The 19817-nt window shown below is 38.1% G+C and overlaps 1 protein-coding gene across 2 annotated transcripts in view; it reads left to right on the top strand.

The window, feature by feature from the left end:
* Nucleotides 1–19817, top strand: part of CACNA1D (calcium voltage-gated channel subunit alpha1 D) — a 171041-nt gene that overhangs the window by 89707 nt on the left and 61517 nt on the right. For both annotated transcript variants that reach the window (XM_066195629.1, XM_066195628.1), the window contains exons 9-20: nt 95–264; nt 8759–8846; nt 9540–9566; nt 11096–11256; nt 11842–12067; nt 12212–12419; nt 14019–14139; nt 15134–15248; nt 15936–16005; nt 16604–16673; nt 17427–17571; nt 19077–19206. In XM_066195629.1, the coding sequence (XP_066051726.1) occupies nt 95–264; nt 8759–8846; nt 9540–9566; nt 11096–11256; nt 11842–12067; nt 12212–12419; nt 14019–14139; nt 15134–15248; nt 15936–16005; nt 16604–16673; nt 17427–17571; nt 19077–19206 (1531 nt within the window). The remainder of the gene's footprint in view (nt 1–94; nt 265–8758; nt 8847–9539; nt 9567–11095; nt 11257–11841; nt 12068–12211; nt 12420–14018; nt 14140–15133; nt 15249–15935; nt 16006–16603; nt 16674–17426; nt 17572–19076; nt 19207–19817) is intronic.

Here is a 19817-nt window from a genome sequence, read left to right on the forward strand (position 1 = left end):
CTGTGTTAATCTGCAGTGTCAAGACTTTGATCAAAATGCTGGCAAGTTTGTCAATCTGTTTTTTTTTTTTTTCTACTTTATCTGCGTTTGATAGAGAATTTTCCAAAGAAAGAGAAAAAGCCAAGGCCCGTGGGGACTTTCAGAAGCTACGTGAAAAACAACAGCTTGAAGAAGATCTGAAGGGATATTTAGACTGGATTACCCAGGCAGAAGACATTGACCCCGAGAATGATGAAGAGGCTGATGAGGAAGGCAAGAGGAACAGTACGTATTCTTTCCTCTCTACTTCTGTGGCACAGTTTGACTCCTCCTGGAGTGTTACTCTGCAGGGAACACAGCCTGCCCAGGGCGATCCCTTTCTCAGCTTGCAGAAGTGTTGGTTAGCAGAGCAATTGTTGGTTAATATGGAGATGCTGAGTCATGGAAGGTAATTTGGAATCTTACAACAAAATTCTGCTTGGGCTGTCCATGTCTAAATCACTGTCTGCATACTGAGACGTATAAACTTTGCTTTATTTGTGTTCTGGAAAGAGTTAGTGCCGAGAAGCCACGTGCCACTAAGTGTCATTGTAAATCTTTAGAATATGTTTTCCTGTGGGTGTATGCAAGGGAAATAATAATGATATAAAGAGCTTAAAAATATGGCCAAACTACAGTCAAGAAAAAACCTTGTGCTAATACTGAGGATTTTTTGCTGTTGTTGTTGAAGTAGGGAAACAACATTCTGGGTCTTTCTTTTGGGTATTCAGAATACAATATAAAATATTTTTTATTGCTTGTCTTAACTGGGTGAATAATACATGAAATCTTGTGGGATTTTCACTTGACACTAAGAAATACAATTTGTGATGTATTTATTTGACTGTAGGCTGTTACAAACAGGTAATTTATCCTGTAATGACCCTCTTGTGCTTCTAATCTGAGTTCTAAGGTATAAGAGCAAGTTAATTTCATGATACTATAAAACCTGTTAAAGTTATCATTGATTTCTATATATCTGAAAATTCAAGCAACAGCAGAATTTTAATGTCATAATTTAGCAGGGGTTATTTTAGCCTCTTTGTCACGTTTGCAGAGTAGTAGTTAAAATTTTCATGAGAAGTTTTAGAGCAGTACATAAATGAGAACACAGATTCAGGATGTGGTTACTGATTTAACACTAAGTCTAAGGCTGAAGTCCAAATTTCAGTATATATTCTCATGCTATATAGCACCTTGTTATTAATGTTATACTCTGGAAAGTTATGGTATGTGGTCATTTAGATACCATAGAGTATTTATAAGGGTAAATGGTTTGTCAAAGACAACCTGGAATAATATTTTCTGTGTTGAAATGATACATTATTACCATTGCTTTTCTTCTAGTGTTGCTAATTTATTCTGAACTGTTCTTTTAAGTCACAGCACTTTTCAGGTGCAGTACGTGACAAAAAGTACGTGGTTTGATATTGAGGTATCTGTTTTTAAGCTTATCTCTGTATTGCAGAAATAGTAGTAGTTTTTCAAATTCTTTGAGTTTCAGAATTTTATTAGTCCTTTAGTTCACAGTAAAAGCAGAGTATGAAAGAATGGAACTGGCTGGAAGGACACTGATTTTATGAAAGGCTGGAAGGCAACCTGTGGGCTGGTGTTGATTCCAGCATCACTGGAAAGGAATAATTTATGTCTATTGGAAAACGTGTTGCACAAATAGAATTTTTATCTAGAACAGAGCAAAAAAGCCAGAGTTCATTATACTTAGCTATTGCTACTAATGCGTGGAAGGAGTACATGACCTGTGGGTTTGAGTACTGGTATAAAATCCTAAGCCTGAGATGTAAAAGATGGCACATTTTATGGAGTAAATACACTTTGTACAAGGCTGCCGTGTAGAATTGTAGGTGATGCTGAGTTTGCGTAGTGTTGGATGACTGAGTTGTCAGCTGTGCTGCCAGTGGACTGAAATCCACTGAAAACAGGTGAAATCCCAGGAACCATTTTTTGTCTTGTTCAAATTGGGTATTTGTTAATAGGCTGCAAAAAACCCCATTTGCTCTGGTATTCCTTAAACATCTTTGAGGTCATACAGATAAAAAAAAACTTTGCATAGCTACTGAGTTTGAAAGACCTTTTAAGTCTAAACTGTTAACTTAGGCATAATTTTAGGCTAAATTAAAGGTTGTAGAAGACTTGCAGAGTGAAAATAGAAGGAAAGTGATTAAAAAAGCTTGAAGAGGAATGCCAAGAATTTAATTTCAGGCAGACATACATGCTTTTGTGTGGAAATTTCCAGTGAATAGGCAATCTCCAAGCACTCCTGGGTTTATGCACATGTCCTTAAATATGTGGCTTGGTGTTCCATTTTTAATATCAACTGCAACAGCCTGTAAAGGAGGAAGGGTTGCTGAGTTGCTCTACCTCCTTGCAATAATATCTGAATATTATTAGGAAATAAGTTTAGTTGAAATGTATTGGTGATATTTTTTCTTGAGCCATCTTGGAAACATGAGGTAGAGCTAGGTCCCAAGATAGTCAGAAAAATAATTTCCAGGCTTCTAGGCAACTGTGTCCCTGCTTTAAATATCCAAACCTCTGGGCGATCCAGATTCCTGCTGGTTTGGGGTGATGGAAGATCACCACGGTGCTCTTCAATGATCTACAAGTGCTCTGGGTTTAAAATACAGAAGATCTCTGTGGCAGGCAAAGGCAGAGATTTCAAAGATGGTTAAGTCAATGATGAATAGTTTCTCATGTAACTGTTTAAAATTGTAGTTGAGGTTCCTGCAATGCCCCCCCCCAGCATTTAAAAATTTCTAATCGGAGAAGTCATTAAGTAATTTATTTATGAATCCTATGTATTTGTACATCTCTGTTGCTAATAAAGGGCAGGTATTCAATGCTGTTGAATAACAGAATACCGTTCAATTACTAGAATTGTAAACATGCTTTTAGTGAATATTGGAAGTCTTTATTATGAACCAATAGCTGACTATCCTGAAGTCAATGAAAAACCTTCCATTGCCTTCAAAGCACTGCGAATTTAGCTCAAAATGCAAGGATCCGTGAGAGGTGAGGGGTTTAGCTGTGATCAGTTGTGCTGCTGGTGATTTCAGTTTGTTTTGCCTAACCTTGCCTGTGTTGTGTGTACGGACACGTTTTTGTTTTTTGCGTTGCGACTGCTGCCACCTCCCGCGTCACTGCTGGGATTACATGTGCTTCCCCAGGGCTTACACTGGCTGACTTAATGGAAGACAAGAAGAAAAGCAGACTTAGCTGCTTTGGCCGTTCTTCCAATAAACATGGTAAAACGTGTTCGGATTTGCAGTTGAACTTTTCTTTTGTGCCAATACTGCATTGGATGTGGTAGCTTTCGGGAGCACAGACTGTTTGCATTTCTATAACCAAGGCAGAACCCTCTGTAGCATGGAACCCCTCGTGCATGCAGACCTTCCTGCTGGTTGAAGTGCATGTTTGAAATAGAGCTGCTGCTCTACCTCCCTAAAGCAGAGTGTTTAATCCATTCAGATTTCCACTGAAGTGTCTTTGTCTGTGGCTGTTCTTGAAGAATAGCTTTTCTTTTTCAGAAGTCAGGTAAATCAGATCAAAAATGTATTTTAAATGTAGATGTGAAGAAAGTAACAGAAGTATTTTACAAGTTTTACAATGCATAGTAGTGTAAGCTTAGAACAGCATGATGATAATGTTTACTCTTTACTTTTGATACTTACGATGTAGAATCTAACAAAACACAAGCTTTTACTGTATCTCCTTTTTGTTATTGATGGCTTTGTTTCTGTAATTTTTTAATTCACTTTTCCCCACTCACACTGGAGATGGACAGGAGGTTTAGAGTATGATAGTTATTTTCAAATCTGCTTGTTTTAGGCAAATGTCCTGTTTTGACATGAGCACAGTTGCAGTAATTAGGAGATCTAGTTTTAATCCTATCTGCAACTAAGTTATTTGACCAACTGGTTTTCTTGCTGTCCTGAAAATCACTACTGTGGCCCAGACTGAGGCTGAAAACTCTCCTCCAGTTACTTTAGAGAATGCAGAATTCCAAGTCAGAAATTGCTGCAACCTGATACACTCATTTTGTACAAACACTGAGTCTGCTTGAAATTGTGCAACTGTTGCATATATTGTCTGATAGCTCACACAGCTCTACCTGCTGAATTAGTTTTTCTGTAAAAGTTGTGAGAAGACAGTTGCAATTTTACTTTGAACTATGTATTTCAACACAGCCCTTAAAGGAGCAGGTTGAGGTTCTGATGTTTGTCAGGAAGCAGCCTGGCACTGGCTGGCAATGTCACTGTCACCTGCTGGCAGCGGCTGCTGTGTCACGACTGGTGCCTGACCTTGCAAGTCAAAGGCATCCCAAACTCTTGGGCACTGACTTGGATTCTTCTCCTCTGAAGGGCAGGTGCACCTTTTGTAAGCGGGGTTTTTCCAAAGTACAAATTAATGTCCCAACTTTATTTCTTCCTGAGTTTGTGAGATGATTATGCTAATCTGAGCAGTTGAAGCTTAAACTGCCTCTGGATTAGAAACACCATACTAAATATTTTTCTTTGTATTCCCTCTACCTGTATAAAAACAACATGTGTGTAGAATATGCAACATTCCCAAGATTCACAATGTCATCCTTCAGGCTACAAGTGGTTGGCTCAGTGATGCTGCTGTAGCAAAAACTGTTTAATTTGCTCTCCTTCCATTGCTGTACAGCCAACCTTTTCCATGGGCTGCCTATACAAAGAGAGAGCCTATAAGAATGATCTACAACAACGTTAAATCTCCGCTATGAAAAGAGATATCTTGCTACACTATCATGGAGAACATCTTCCAAGCAGACTCTCCTTGAACTGAATTTACCCTGAGAAGCTTCACAGTCAGAAGAGATAGTGCCACTTCTTTCTGAAGTGTTTTCTCGGCATACAGCAGACTTACGAAAATTTGAGATGAATTTGCAATGATAATGTTGCCAATTTGGGGATTTTTTTTTTCTCTGTTTTCCTATTTGACTACCTCAAAGATTTGGTAAAAAGGATTCAGAAAATTCATGTACTGATTTGAGAAAGAATTAGGAAAATTTTGGAGCTCAAGGAATTGGTTGGCTGTTACTAGCAAACAGAAGATGACATTTTTTGTAAGACTGATGTAAAATTTTGCCAGTTTAAAATAATGCCAAGATTCTCTGCAGTAGCCAATACTGATGAGCTATGCAGATCTCTCCACTTCTGCAGTACTTTTCCTTCAGCACATGTAACCGCAAGGCTGCCCAACATGCACCAGCGTGAAAATGACATCAGCCTATGGATTGAGAATGCGCAGTTGAAGTTGAAACAGGTTAAAATTTTAATCATTTATATTGGAGAGGAAAACATTTCTAACAGTAATAATTAACACCACAATTCAGCAATTCAGGTTATAATTTAGCCTGCTTCTGGATTCTACAGTGACACTGAATTGTTGTATTTCAGGATTATGGAATTTATTTCTTCTAAGTCTACCTGGCAAGGGCACATCACTGCTAATAGACAGTGTCTTGCTCTTCACTGTGCGTTAGTTATGTTACATCCTGGAGTGGAGTTTGAAATCCCTTCTCCAAAGTCTGAAAACCCCATAGAGTACCTCATGAATACAATGGATTGTTTTTCTCATGTTATATTCTTATCCACAGAAGCAAAATGTAGTAGTTGATGTATTTGACCTGTTTTCTATCCACTCAGGAAAGTATTAAGCTGCATGCTGTACGAGTTGCTTATATTGCCTAATGCAAGCATTCTTTTGTTTGAAACCAGTTATCTTAATTGAAGAGATTATTAGATTTAGAAATCTAGATAATCTTCCCAGAAGAATGCCAGTAAAATAAGGGCAAAAGGTGAATAAAAAAAGAGAGAAAATTTGGCATCTTCCTTTCAATAGTAGGGTGCCTGTTTACAGATCTCAGAGCTGATCCTGTTGAGATCAGTCTCTCAAAAGTCTCTCAAAATTGCATTCTGTGTTTGCCTCATGGACACCACCTGCCCTTATGGAGCTGTGGCCATGGAATTGAGCTGTTTTGAGACCTGGCAGGTTGCTTGCATTAGCAGAGTGGATGTGGACATGCAGTGCTGCTCTTTTCTTCTGGCTAAAGACCTGATGACTTGCTGGCATTGCTGGAGCTGGACTTCCACACGGTGCCTTTCTCGGTATTTCTGTAGTTTCAATTTTGACATATAAATTACAGTATAATGTCAGCTGAGTTTCTAATGTGAATTGGTTCTTTTTCTTCCCTCTTCTGTTTGTAATACAGCACCTGCAAGTCACTGATAGAGATGGAGCAATAGCCCTGTGCTGTCTGAAACACAGTAATATTCTGATGTATTTAATAATGAACTGACATTCATGTCAATAGGGACAAAGATATTTTTACATTGTTTTTCTTTACATTATCCTGTTCAAAAGGGGCTGTTATTTCTTACTGTGGACTAACACAAAGCCAGGGTAGGCTTGAATTAAAATTACAGTAATTCACTTTTACCTGTATTTGAATTACTTACATTAAATGCAGGTTTTTTTGTCACTCAGTGGAGTGACACTTAATGAAGAACTGGATTTTTTTCAGGGGATGGAAGGGTTGATAAATTTGAAATACAGGTGTGGGACACATTGCACATATGCAATAATCGTGGAAGTAGGTCTAGCTGTGTTTTTCTGGCAGCTCTTAATAGTGTGTGAAACAAGACTTCTGCACTCTTATTTTGCAGCTGCCCATCACAAGTGCTGAAATGTTCATCATTAGGTGACTATAATGTTATATTTTCTAGCAGCACTTGAGTCACCTGGCTCAAGGCAACCAGTTCAGTTCTTTACCAGACAGGGAAACCCCTTATACTTATTTCCAAAGACACTGATTTTTAAAATAAAAGTTCTTGTTCTAAAGCCTTGAGACTATGTTTGAAATAATTTTGTGATTTTTTTTTAACCCTTTGAAATTTTAATAGTTGAATTTGAACCTGAAATATTTTTTTCTTTATTTTTGAGTGAAATTACTTTTGAACTCTGACTGTTCAGAGTTCAAAAGCTATGAAGTTCTTATAGGACTAGCAAAATTCATTATTTAAAAACTGATTTATGAAGGGAAACATGATATTAGAATTGGGACACTTGCAGGTGCTCACCAGAGACTTTTAATATATAAAGTCATTACAGTAATATTTAAAAAAAATCATCAGAACAGATGAACCTTGTGAAAGAAGGTTTTGCTGTGCTTACTGCCTGAAGTGCTTTGTTTATTCAAACACCTGCATGGACATTTTGTTATGCCACTCTGTTTAACATTTCATATAACAGTGACTTGCTTATGGGGACAGATTCTCAGCAAAGAGTAGCTGAGCACCTGGCCTGCACAGACCTGTCAGTCTCCAGCTTGGATGGGACTGATGGGCACAGAAACCAAACCAGCACTTCCCACTCCCCTCTATCTTCATGTCATTGTTGAGGCTGTGCAGAGAGACTGTTACTAACAGTTATCACTTTATACCTGATTTGTATACAAATCAGAAAATTCAGGGTCTGATTCTTAAATCTCATATCATCCTTTAGGCTACCAAAATAGTGAGATTTCCCTATCAGAGGTTGGCAGTGTGGCTGTTGTGCCCTCAGTACTCTCAGTCCACAGACATTGGCTTTAAACCCTTCCCAACAAACCAAACCAAATAAACCAAACAAGCAAACCATCAAAATATTGGAAGGTACACACCAGAATACTTTTAGAATGCTCTGTTTTATTTTTGTTCTTGCTGTTTTTCAGTAATTTCAGTGTATCTTGCACCTTTCTTATGTTTCCTACTTTAAATGGTATTTCTACTGTATAAACCAGCAACATTAATTTACACTTTCCTTGTTCCTGAGGTTTTTCCTTTCATGCTTGCTTTGCAGACATGGAAGCAGTGCTCTCCCTGAGGAAGTACTGAGAACTCTGGCTGTTCATAATTTCCTAACACTCTTTGACATAAGGTGTCCTCCCTCTGTGTTTCAGTTGATTTGAAGACAAATGGTGATGACCTAGCTGAAAATGAGTTTTATCTAAAAACCATCAGCTACAATTGCTAACCACTCAGTAATGATGCTCTATTTGTGTAGTAATTCACTCTGTGGCAGATGTAATTGTCCCCTTTTTATTAGCAGTAATCCTCATCATACTTAGAAGGACCATTCTCCCATTCCCCGTGCTGCTGCCTGCTGCTCACACAGTATTTGCAGGCACATTTACTTTCTGGAATCTTGCCTCAATAATTCTTAATGTCAATAAAAGCAAAGAGTGGTCAGTGTGACCACGGTGTGATTGTTCCTATTTGCAGAAGTTTGATGATATTTCTTGAAATCAGTGAGCTTGTTAACAGCACTTCAATTGAAAAGCACCTCTAAAGTGTTAATAGAACATTTCTCAAAGTGAAAAGTTACAGAACCTAGCTCAGGTTAATTTCTCTGCTCGGGTAGCATACTCTGTACAAACCTCCTCTAACTTTATATTCTGCTGTGAATTGTAAGCAAGTACCTTGAATCACTAAGAGGAAAGGAAGAAACAAACAAAGCACCACAATTCACATTGGAATTCTGTGTGCTTCCTTCTGATGGGACAGGAGTACTGATGAAGTGTCTGACTTCATCTGCGACTCCTCAGATCTTCCAAGCTCTCAGCAGAGCTGGAGGCGTTCTTGCCCCAGGTCAGGAGATGCCAGCTGTGCAGTGCCTTGCTGGGTGCAGGGTCTGAGGCAGTTTTGTGTCCCCACAGCGAGTATGCCCACCAGTGAGACCGAGTCGGTGAACACGGAGAACGTCAGCGGGGAAGGGGAGAGCCCGGCGTGCTGTGGGAGTTTGTGGTGAGTGCACGGGTGGGTGCCAAGTGCCCACCTCATCATCTCAGCATTGCAAAGGATCCTTCTCTCCCCCCACTGTTTACTTGGCCAAAAGTGCCTTGAAATAGCCAGGCTTTGTATGGCACTTGCAGGAGTTTGGTATAAGACCAATTATTAGGGTATTAAAGGGTTCCTAAAATTCTCAGGTTAAGAAGATATAAAAAGTTTCAACTCAGCTTGTAGTGGAATCGTGATTTCCTGGAAGCTTTTATAAAATACCATTTTTGTCCAAACTTAAAAGAATGGCAGTTTCTAAAGAAAAGTAAAACCAAGTATTTTCTGTTAAGTTGTGCATGACCTTGGAGAATGTGCATTCTTTTAGACAATAACTGAATGTATGGGAGTATTTCTGTAACCCATGGTGTTCAGTATTTATTTGCTCAGATTTTTGTGACTTCCAGGCAGCTTCTACATGTTTATTCAAGGTTTATTTATTGAGTTTTAACGATTTCCTTTCTTTCACTAAGAAAATTTTTAAGGCTTTAGAAATGCAATTTCAGAAAATAAATAACAGAAAAAGTAATTTCAGCATTCATGATGCATTTTGTTAAAAGTTTGTTTTATGTATATGTAATGCCAGTGCAAAATTCTAAAGAAGATGAATTTGTTAATTACTTTTCCCCCCATTCTTAAAAATGTGTTTTCCTTTTCTTTTAGTCAAACCATCTCAAAATCCAAGTTCAGGTCAGTATCTTCCTTTTATGATCACTTTCTAAGACAAATGCAAAGTCTTGGTCCAGTTCTCACTCTTCTGGGCTGATCCTTACTCTGGCTTCTGGAATGTTACTCTGCAGTGTGTTGAGCATAAAGTAAGTCAGGCCATAACTTATGAAGGATATTGTTTTGACCATAATGTCAAAATGCCTTTGGGTCAAAATAGAAAATGCTTTTCATTGCAAGCTTGCCTATCTGCTACACTACAAGTCAAAATAGAAGATAATCTTTGGGACCATGCCTTTACTTGTATCAGTCTAATGGAGAAATTTACTGCTATTCTCCTTTTTGAATTTTTGTTTTATTTCTGTAGTCTGTTTATGTATGCCCATGTTATTCATACTCATTCATATATGTACCAGTTAGCTATACTTTATTGTTACTGGTTCCACACATCTTTTTTTGGAAAACTAAATAATAGCCCCATTGGTTTCCGAAAGCTTGGAGTTACAGAGTTTGAGCCTGCTTGTGAGTCTTGTAAGTAGAGATATCCCACCAATTATTATTCTTGTCTCACGGACTTCAATGATAGGATGTTCTGTAAGTGCAAAAAAAGTCAGTTTAACCTACCCAGGGAGTGAGGCATCCTGCTGATGGCCATGGACACAGCTGTTAGACCAGGGGATTGGCAAGATAAGAATGTTCTTGAACACCATGTTGGTTTAGGTCAGGACAGGATATTTTTCCTTTATATGGTTAGAATACTGCAAAGACTTGAAACCCCTTTGTACTGATATCTGAAACCAGTAGTAATTTCCGTTACTACAAGTACAAATTTAAGGTGCATAAAGAAAACTTAGTTAATGCTTGAACGGAGTTCCCAGAAGTAAAGCAGAGAAATCTAGTTTTGTGAGTCCAAAGAGACATCCTCATTTGTGAATCCAACTCATATCTAGGTAAAACCTCAACTTGTCACTCTTATTTATTTCACAGACATTTGCCCACTGACACAATTTCAGGCCACATCAGTAGAAATCTCTAGGAATTACTGAAGACGATTTCTGATGTTATAGGGTAGATTTCTAAAAGGTGACCTCAGCATTCCTGTTCTGTTTAATCCTGCCAGAATTCTCCTTGTGGTTTAACTCAAAGCCTACATTTTTAGACTGAATTTAATTTGAATTTTGAGTTGATTTGTTGACTTTTCTTTATTGCTATTAAGTGCATGGGGCCTTGGAAAGATAGATGTATTTTGTTACCCAACGAAATGTTAAATGCAGCTTAACCTAATTATGTCACAGGCAGTTGGAGTCTCCAAATGTTGTTGTTTACATTTAGAAATCTATAAGGAAATATAGAAAAAGAAATAACATGTTAGCAGTCGCTAATCTGCAACTGGTAATAATTTACATAGCTATTAAAGTATTATATGCATATTTATGACAATATACCTGCTCCCACATACACAATTGCACTTGTTCTCTACAGAAAAGAAACTCTCCTTAAGTTCTTATGTGTTTTCCATATAATAATAAATTTATTTTTATTTGAACTTTCAGTCGACGCTGGCGTCGCTGGAACCGCTTTAACAGAAGAAAATGTAGGGCTGCAGTAAAATCTGTCACATTTTATTGGCTTGTTATTGTCTTGGTCTTCTTGAACACGTTAACTATCTCATCAGAGCATTACAATCAACCTGACTGGCTGACCCAGATCCAAGGTACAGTCAAAACTTATTTGTCCTGGTCTTGACTATGGATAGTTGCTTTCTATCAGCGGCTACTTTTGTACTTTGCCATTTTGTTGTTTGCTGTGTGAAGGATATTCAACCCAGCCAGCAGCCAGAGGGAGATAAAAGAAATGACTGAATGTGCTCTTTGATTTCCATAGATGTAGCACAGCTTAGTAACGCAGCAGCATAGATCTGACAATGCTAAATTGTAAATACCTGTACTTTTATCATGAAGCTGTGCTTGAAAGATGAGAAGGAAGTGGGAACTGGCACAGCAGAACTTGCTGTGGGCTGGCTGCTTAAGTTACAGTGTGGACTCAAGCTGTGAGCTGAGGAACTGTGAACTGCACAACAGATTGGAAAGATGAATAGTTTATAGCTGGCAGGAAGCTTTACATCCTTGTGTAACTTTTGCCACTTAAGCTTCAACTACAGTCCAACATAAAAAAGCAGTACTTCCTTTTTAAGCCAAAAGCTGCAAACTCATATAGAAAGTATAGTATTAATATGTTAAAATAAAAATGGAATCTATGAGGCAATTCAGATTTTTTTTTCTTTAATATTTTGTTCCAGATATCGCAAATAAAGTTCTTCTGGCTTTATTCACCTGTGAAATGTTAGTAAAGATGTACAGCTTGGGCCTACAGGCCTATTTTGTTTCTCTCTTTAACCGCTTTGATTGCTTCGTTGTTTGTGGTGGCATTGTTGAAACCATTTTGGTGGAGTTGGAAATTATGTCACCCCTTGGAATTTCAGTGTTTCGCTGTGTTCGTCTCCTGCGTATTTTTAAAGTAACAAGGTAAGATTATCTAATATCGCTAATTCTAAGGATAGCTGAAGAGTGATCAGCAATTGTTTTGTAATACTTCATCATGCACTGCTCTTTTACTGTTTTGTTTGGGGTTTTTTTGGTGTGTGTTAACACACGCATTTTAATTTATAGGCACTGGGCATCCCTGAGCAACTTGGTAGCATCCTTGTTAAACTCAATGAAGTCCATTGCTTCACTGTTGCTTCTGCTTTTCCTCTTCATCATAATCTTCTCGTTGCTTGGAATGCAGCTGTTTGGAGGCAAATTTAATTTTGATGAAACTCAAACAAAACGGAGCACCTTCGATAATTTTCCACAAGCCCTTTTAACTGTATTCCAGGTAACTTTCTTTCATCCCGTATGAGACATTTTACCTTTGATCAACAAAACTGTTTAAGTGATCATGTTGCCTGAAAATAAAATCATGAATACTATTTATTCTGTTTACTTTAAGTAGCATCCTGCTCATTAAATTCAGTATTCTGGTAACTTTGCACCATTTGTACCATTTGTTTCATATCTTCTTTGATCTATCTATGCAACATAGCTGTCATGTTACTTCACAGAGTTAAATCTCCTTTGTCCATCAAACACATAACTAGAAAAAAGAGGTGGAGTGTTATATTTATTTTCATCAAGTTATTTTCTTTAACTTCATTAGCTGTGTAAGAAGCAAGGAAAAAACAGTAAGCCTTTAAAGAGTGCATGTTTACATAGGGGTCATATCACTATAACATAAAAAAAAGCATTAATTTCTTTAGAGACCAGGTTTTATTAAAATCTTAAGGCAAACTTGTCTGCTAATTGTGAAAAGGCAGGGACTTATTTAGTTTTCACTTAATTGTGATGCTTTTCAGAATTTTATTTTTCCCAATTTGGATACTGGAATTAGGCTATTTGGTTTTGTCTTGCTCACCATTTTCACCCTTGGCTGTATACGTTACCACAATATTTCGCTCCAGCCATTGTAGGTGAGAGTTAAAAGCTGACCCCGCAGGGTTCACCTTGGTGTCAATTCCTCTCTCTTTGGTGGAAGACTCATCTGGTGGCTGCCCAGAGCGAACAGAAAATATTTCCATTTAATTTCAAGAGAAGGAAATATTAATGAGAAACTTCCTTATGGGGAAAAGTGTTCATATTTGACCTGACATTGCCCCTGCAAAAACTTAAGGCTTTACTCTCCAATTCAGCTGAGTTAGATTTTATTCAGATTTTCATTTTCAAAGTAATGGAGATTCCTTCAGTTTTAGAAGACAATCAGGAGCAACCAATCTGTTGCGTGTTCACCAGCAATGAAAATTAGCTGGATAGGTTTAGCTCTCCTAAAATGAATTTCAGAAAATGGCATGCGTTTAATTTTCTTAACCATTTAACTGCTTGGAAGGAGAGTGAGTATTATGTGTTTTCTCAGGATGGAACTAATTTTTAAGAAGTTACTAATAATTTTTAAGAAGTTACTTAGAAATATATGAAGTGCCCCCAAAGCCTGCATTGCAATTGCAATACTCAGAATCATAATACAGATCTGTGGCCAGTATTTAAAAAAAGAAGAAAAAAGGAACCTTAAAACATACAATAACTTGATTTTTAAGTGGTGGACATTTGTTGGCATTGTCACATATGTGGCATTACTGAAAAACAGGGCTCTTACTTTGGGATGCCAAGATCAATAAAATTTCAATAAAAATTCTTTATTATTATTTTTGCCTTTGAAATTCAGTCATAGAAATGCATGGCACAAAATAGAAGCAGGTAGAGTTAAACCCAAGCTTTCAGGAGATGTTTGTTTAAATGGGAACTTTAAAACAATACATGAAAAGAACATGGTATCACCTTATGCATACAGAAAGTTAGCTGTGTTGTGTGGTCAGAGGAAGTGTGTTTCTCTATTCACTTTTGCTGCTGAGTCACTACTAATGCCCTGATATCTGCTCCTTAGATCCTAACAGGCGAAGACTGGAATGCTGTCATGTATGATGGCATAATGGCATATGGTGGTCCCTCATCCTCAGGCATGATCGTCTGTATATATTTCATTATCCTCTTCATCTGTGGTAACTGTATCCTTTACACTGGCCAGAAACCTCTTTGGGTGGGGCTGTGTGCCAGGGACATCAACAAAATCCCTCCCAAGAGGGGTGAATTGCCACAGGCAGGTACTCTCTGCACGTGCCAAGTCCTCTAAATAGACTTTTCCTTGAGCCCCGTCCCCTGAGGAATGAGAGTCGCTGATCTCCAGGCCATCTCCAGCCACCACAGGGCAGAAAGCAGAGAATGTTTACTTTGTTCCCTCCTTGGGAGCAGGGCCTTACCCTGCCTGCTGTCTGTCCCTCTGGCTGGAGCCTGGTCCGTGGGGCAGCGACGCTCCCCACACTCATCCCCAGCGCTCCGACACGGGCTGGGTGCAGCCAGGGATGCTCTGCAGGGCAGGGACCAGGACACGGACACTGGGGCAGCTGGGATAAAGGCTGCTGGAACATTCCCCCTTCCCTGCCTTTAGTGATCTGGAAATACTTCCTTGGCCCCATGCAGAAACAAACTGCAGCCATTCTCAGAAGTTCTTGAAAGGTCAGGAGGTGATGAAAGGGCAAAAACATTGTATTTTCTGCACTATATGGTATTTGTATCAGTATCTGTGATTAACTGATATGGACTGAAGAACTGAATTTGATATAGATAGCTGTAGACATAAAAGACAGTGCATTATAAAAATGAATTTTTCAAAATGCCTGAACAGTCTTCAACTATTATAGACAATCTCATATTTGGAATTGCTCAGGCTAGCATGAAGTTGAATTTAATTTATTTAAAAAAATACCTCAAGCATTCTGCTGTTTTAAAACCCGTGACCCTAATGGATCTTTGCTCACTTTACAGCCAGTATCAGTCTGGTCCATTAAATGGGTGTTATTTGCACTACACTCCAGCATCACAAACCTCCACGCTGTAGGTTGGGAGCATGTGTTTTATATCTCTCACGTTGTCAGTGTTTATGCTGATAATAAACCACACAAGTATGGTAAGGCATAATGTCCTTAAAATGATTTGAAATAGATATCTTGCTAAACGTCTTCTTGGCCATTGCTGTGGATAACTTGGCAGATGCTGAAAGTCTAAATACAGCTCAGAAAGAAGAAGCTGAAGAAAAGGAAAGAAAAAAGAATGCGAGGTAAAATAGATGGGCATGTTGAACCAGCAGGAGAGGGAAGGAGGAGGGTACTGAATTCTTCCATAGGGATTTTTTTATATGAATATTTTTACCATCTACAAAATGTGCTGGACTCAGAAAAAAAAAAAAAGAGGGTTTGTCTAGACACTAAAATAATAGACAAACAGTATGATTTTAGATAAAAGTTAGGTAGTGATGGGGGTGAATTAAGAATGTAATGATTAACCAACTGATATTTAAAAATTGCAACAGTAGGATTTACTGTGCAATTAGCACAAGAATTTATCTGTTGTTGCCAGTGCACAGCTCTCTGTGGAATCAGTTCTCTAAGCCTTATATAGACAAGTAAAAAAACCTTCTTTTGAAATCACTGCAAGCCTGTTGAAGTCAATGAAAGTTGTTTGTATGAGTCTAAGGGCACAGTTTATCCCTCTAGAAAGGAGTAATGATCATGCGTTGAATGTTTTAGGGATCAGCCTCTGGAATTATATTCAAAATCATAAACTTTTAAATGGATCATTGCATTCCAATGCAGTGGATTTTATTTCTCTGATACCTGCAGCTGTACAAAATATTTAAAATATTTTATTATAAGGCTTTCAACTTTTCATAGAACTGGTATAGTTCACTTAAAATTGTCTGTCTTTACATGGCATGCTTTGTAATTGCTATTATATTGTTTTATAGAAAGGAGAGTCTGGAAAATAAAAAAAGTGAGAAGTCTGAAGGTGACCAAAAGAAGCCCAAGGATAGTAAGGTGTTTATCCTAAAACTTGTCTCTTTTCTAAGAAGCAATTTTACTGATTTTCCTAGGGAATACTTTGTATTGTACATTGTACAATTTCTTTTATGAGTCTGTCATCCCTATATTTGTTTCCAGGCAAAGGAAACTTGGTTCTGATGCTTTTCATCCTCACAGTACCTCTTAAACCAGAAAAATCCTTTTGGTTCTAGGATGTCCTGAGAGGGGAAGCTCTTAGAGAACAAAATAGTTAATGTTAGAAAAATGTGATTTTTTTTTTTAGGATCCCTGTAGGTATTTTGCTTGATAAATCTAATGAGATCAGTGAGTGATAAACTCTAAGTAGAATGTTCAAACATTCTTTGTAGCTTTTATCAAAGTGTGTTGGTTCTATTCTTATTGTGATTTACACAGCCAGAAAATGTGGATACTATCGAAAAATAATTTTTGAAAAATAAGTAATAAAATGTCAGCTCTCCTATGCTCTGAGTTACTCTGCTTCAGAAAACTCACTTCTCTGGCTTCAGAGGCTTATTTGGTTTGCTTTCTGTTGGGCTTTGTACTCTATATAAAAATTTATTTTTCTTCCTGTGCATCCCTTTCATTGCTGTAGGTGACAATTGGCGAGTATGGAGAAGGAGAGGAGGAGGATAAAGATCCCTATCCCCCCTGTGATGTACCAGGTATGTGAATGCTACCTAGAAATGCATTTAAATTTGTTTGCTAAAATTTCCTAAACTTGCTCTTGGTGAACGTTGAATCAATTCCTTTGAGGTCTGTGAAGTTGTGCTCTCTTATCAGTGGACAAATGGGCCTCAGTATTATCTTTTTCTGCAGCTTCCTAGAGAGTACAAGCAGCACTTGAGAGTTAATATTGTGAGCCTCAGGACTGTTTTGGTAACACTATCTGCATGGGAGAGCAAATTCTAAACTTCTCTGAAACATTTGGCACAAGAGGACATTCCAGGGCTGATGATGTTTGGTCAATTTTTTCTTGGCCCAGTGAACATACTTATCTAAAAATCAGTTCTTCCTGATTGTCTGGATGCATGTCACAGAAATCTGTCCTGAATTTTGAGCATACAGTGCTCACCCAGTGCCCAGAGCTCAGCACTCAGCTCAGGGGTGGACAGGCTGCCAGGGGCTGAGCTGAGCTGGGGCCCCAGAAGAGTCCTCAGGTGAGGCTGCTCAGGACCAGGAAAGCCTGTTCATGCACTCAGGGCACTCATGCACACACCCACATGTCCACAATAACCTATGTGAGAGCTTGTGACAACATTTGGATGTTCACATATGGCTTTATAGACTTTTAGAGTCATGCTGCAAATATGTATTTCCTATAAGCCATGTGTGTTCTTATGCAAGATATGCTCTTGTGTTATCAACAAAACCTTGATATTTTTTAGTTTATAGTAAAAAGAATGTTTAATTTAAAGTAGGTGAAGATGAAGAAGATGAGGAGGATGAGCCAGAGGTACCAGCAGGCCCACGTCCCCGTAGAATATCAGAACTCAACATGAAGGAGAAGATAACACCAATCCCTGAAGGGAGTGCCTTCTTCATTTTCAGCAGCACCAATCCGTAAATATAATTTTGAAAAATACTGGTTTAAACATCAAGTTTTAGCAGTGAAGTAACAGACCCTCTTCCAGGGAGATCAGGAGTAGAAATCTAGTGTCTTCAACAGAAGAGATTGGCTTCCCTCCTAAAATATTCTGATTGACTTAGTAAATGAGGAGAATTTGAAAAATACATTATTTTTCTTCCCACTGTTGAAGATAATAGCATTTTGTACATATAGTCTGAGTTCTCACTTATCTTGAAAGTAGCCTTTAAGGTGTATTATCTATGTACTCTGTTAGTCACTGGATGTAAAAGATCTGAACATCTTCTGCATGAGACAGAATTTCTAGTAACCCCAGTAATCTTTGTGGAGGAGAAACTAGAAAAAGAGAAAAGTAGGAGAAAGGTTGTATATATTCCTCTTAGGGTAACAGCATTTCCCAGATTCAAACAAGTATCAAAGGTAAAGACAAATTTCAAAAAATCAAGAACCATAATAGTTGGATTTTGGGGAGGCAGTGGAATCTTTCACCACTTAGTTTAACTCCAAAGCATTTGGAGTTCTGCACTGGTGAAGACAGCAAGCTTGACTAGTCAATAGAAGTCCTTACTTCATATTTATTTGGCATGGGAGAATGCTGCCTTTCAGTGGTAGAGGCCATCAAGTTTAGAAAATGACGAAGATAAAATACTTTGGGTGCAAAATCATAAAGTTTGTTGAACATTTCAAATTGCTTTCAGCTTCAACTAACACTCTAGGTATTCTTGGTCTAAAATGGCCAATTTGCTTAACAAAGATACACCACTCTTCAGTCAGCTACTTAATAACAGGAGAAAAAATTTTATCCAAGAACCTTCTAAGTCTCCAGCAGAATTTAGACAACTTCAATGTTAGTTATGAACCTGATCCTGCCTTTTTGTCAGTTTAATCCCAGACCTGCTCTGTATTTGTGATTACCTTGGGCTCAGTACTCTAAGCATATGCACAGTTACACTTCATGTCATGTGGCTAAAGCCTGACAGCTCTGGAGCCTTCAACACCCACTTGTCCTGTAATTCTATGAGAAAATCTTCATGGAGATTCTGACTTGAGTTGAGTCCTAAATAGCACAATGAGATCTGTACCCAAAGCTGCATCTCACAAGATGACTAATTTTGACGACTTCAGTAAGAATCAAATCAAATTTGGGATCTGAAATGATTATTGTCTAGCCTTGGTCTTTCTGACCTGTGACTGTACGTGCACAGTGGTACAAGCACTGGAACTTGTGGTGTTCATAACCCAGTGGAAACCAACCCCTCCCAAATTGCTTTAAGAGCACCTTCACTATGGCTGAATTGGATTTTGAATTTATTTACATTCTGAGGAATCAGACCAATGGCTTCAGAGTTTCATTGCTTCTAAACTGCTGATTATTGTTCTGTTCTGTCAGTGTTGGCAGAGTAGCAGAAAAGATGTTGTGTATTAACCATCTGCTGAATTCCGTGTGCAAAAATGGTGTATTTTTGTATCTCCTCTTTAGAATTCGAGTGGGATGCCACAGACTTATCAATCACCACATCTTTACCAATCTCATCCTCGTCTTCATCATGCTGAGCAGTGTTTCCTTGGCAGCGGAAGATCCAATTCGCAGCCACTCTTTTCGAAATAATGTAAGCCCTTCATTTTTATGTCTGAAGATAAATATACCCTCACAGGATACAATCCTTTGGGACTAGTGCCTGATTTTTAATTTTCATGCTAAAAAAACATTCCTTCTCCTTTTTCAAGCATTTATATTCCTTTTGCTCTAAGAAGCATAAATCTTTAAAGACAATTGCCTTTATTGATGGAACATCATCACTATTAGAAGTGTTTATTATTTACATAATGCTTTGTCTATGACTATGAATATATCAGGATAAAATATTCTCAAGCTGAATATAATATCTATAATTTTCATATGTTTTCGTACTTTGCAGCTGGAGTACCTGATGTGCAATTTCTGAATCACTCTTACTGCCTCACAGTGTTTGATGCTGATTTAAAAATGCTAGTTAAAATTATCACAGTTTATCATATTTGGAACAGACACTGATGTGTCCTCTCTTCACTGACTCTATTATGTGGTCTTGGGGCCCTTGGAGTGTCCCTCTGTCAGTAAGTGTAGGGATTCACAAGGGTGTTACCTCCTCTCTCAGAGAAACTCGTGTGGCCACTCTGAGGGTTTTGGGTTTTCCCACTTTGGTCCCGAAGATATTTGGATTCTTGATTGGCTGCATCA

Source organism: Chamaea fasciata, unplaced genomic scaffold, assembly GCF_029207755.1.
Source record: "Chamaea fasciata isolate MVZ Bird 193981 ecotype frontalis unplaced genomic scaffold, bChaFas1.0.hap1 SCAF_13, whole genome shotgun sequence".
Lineage (NCBI taxonomy): Eukaryota > Metazoa > Chordata > Aves > Passeriformes > Sylviidae > Chamaea > Chamaea fasciata.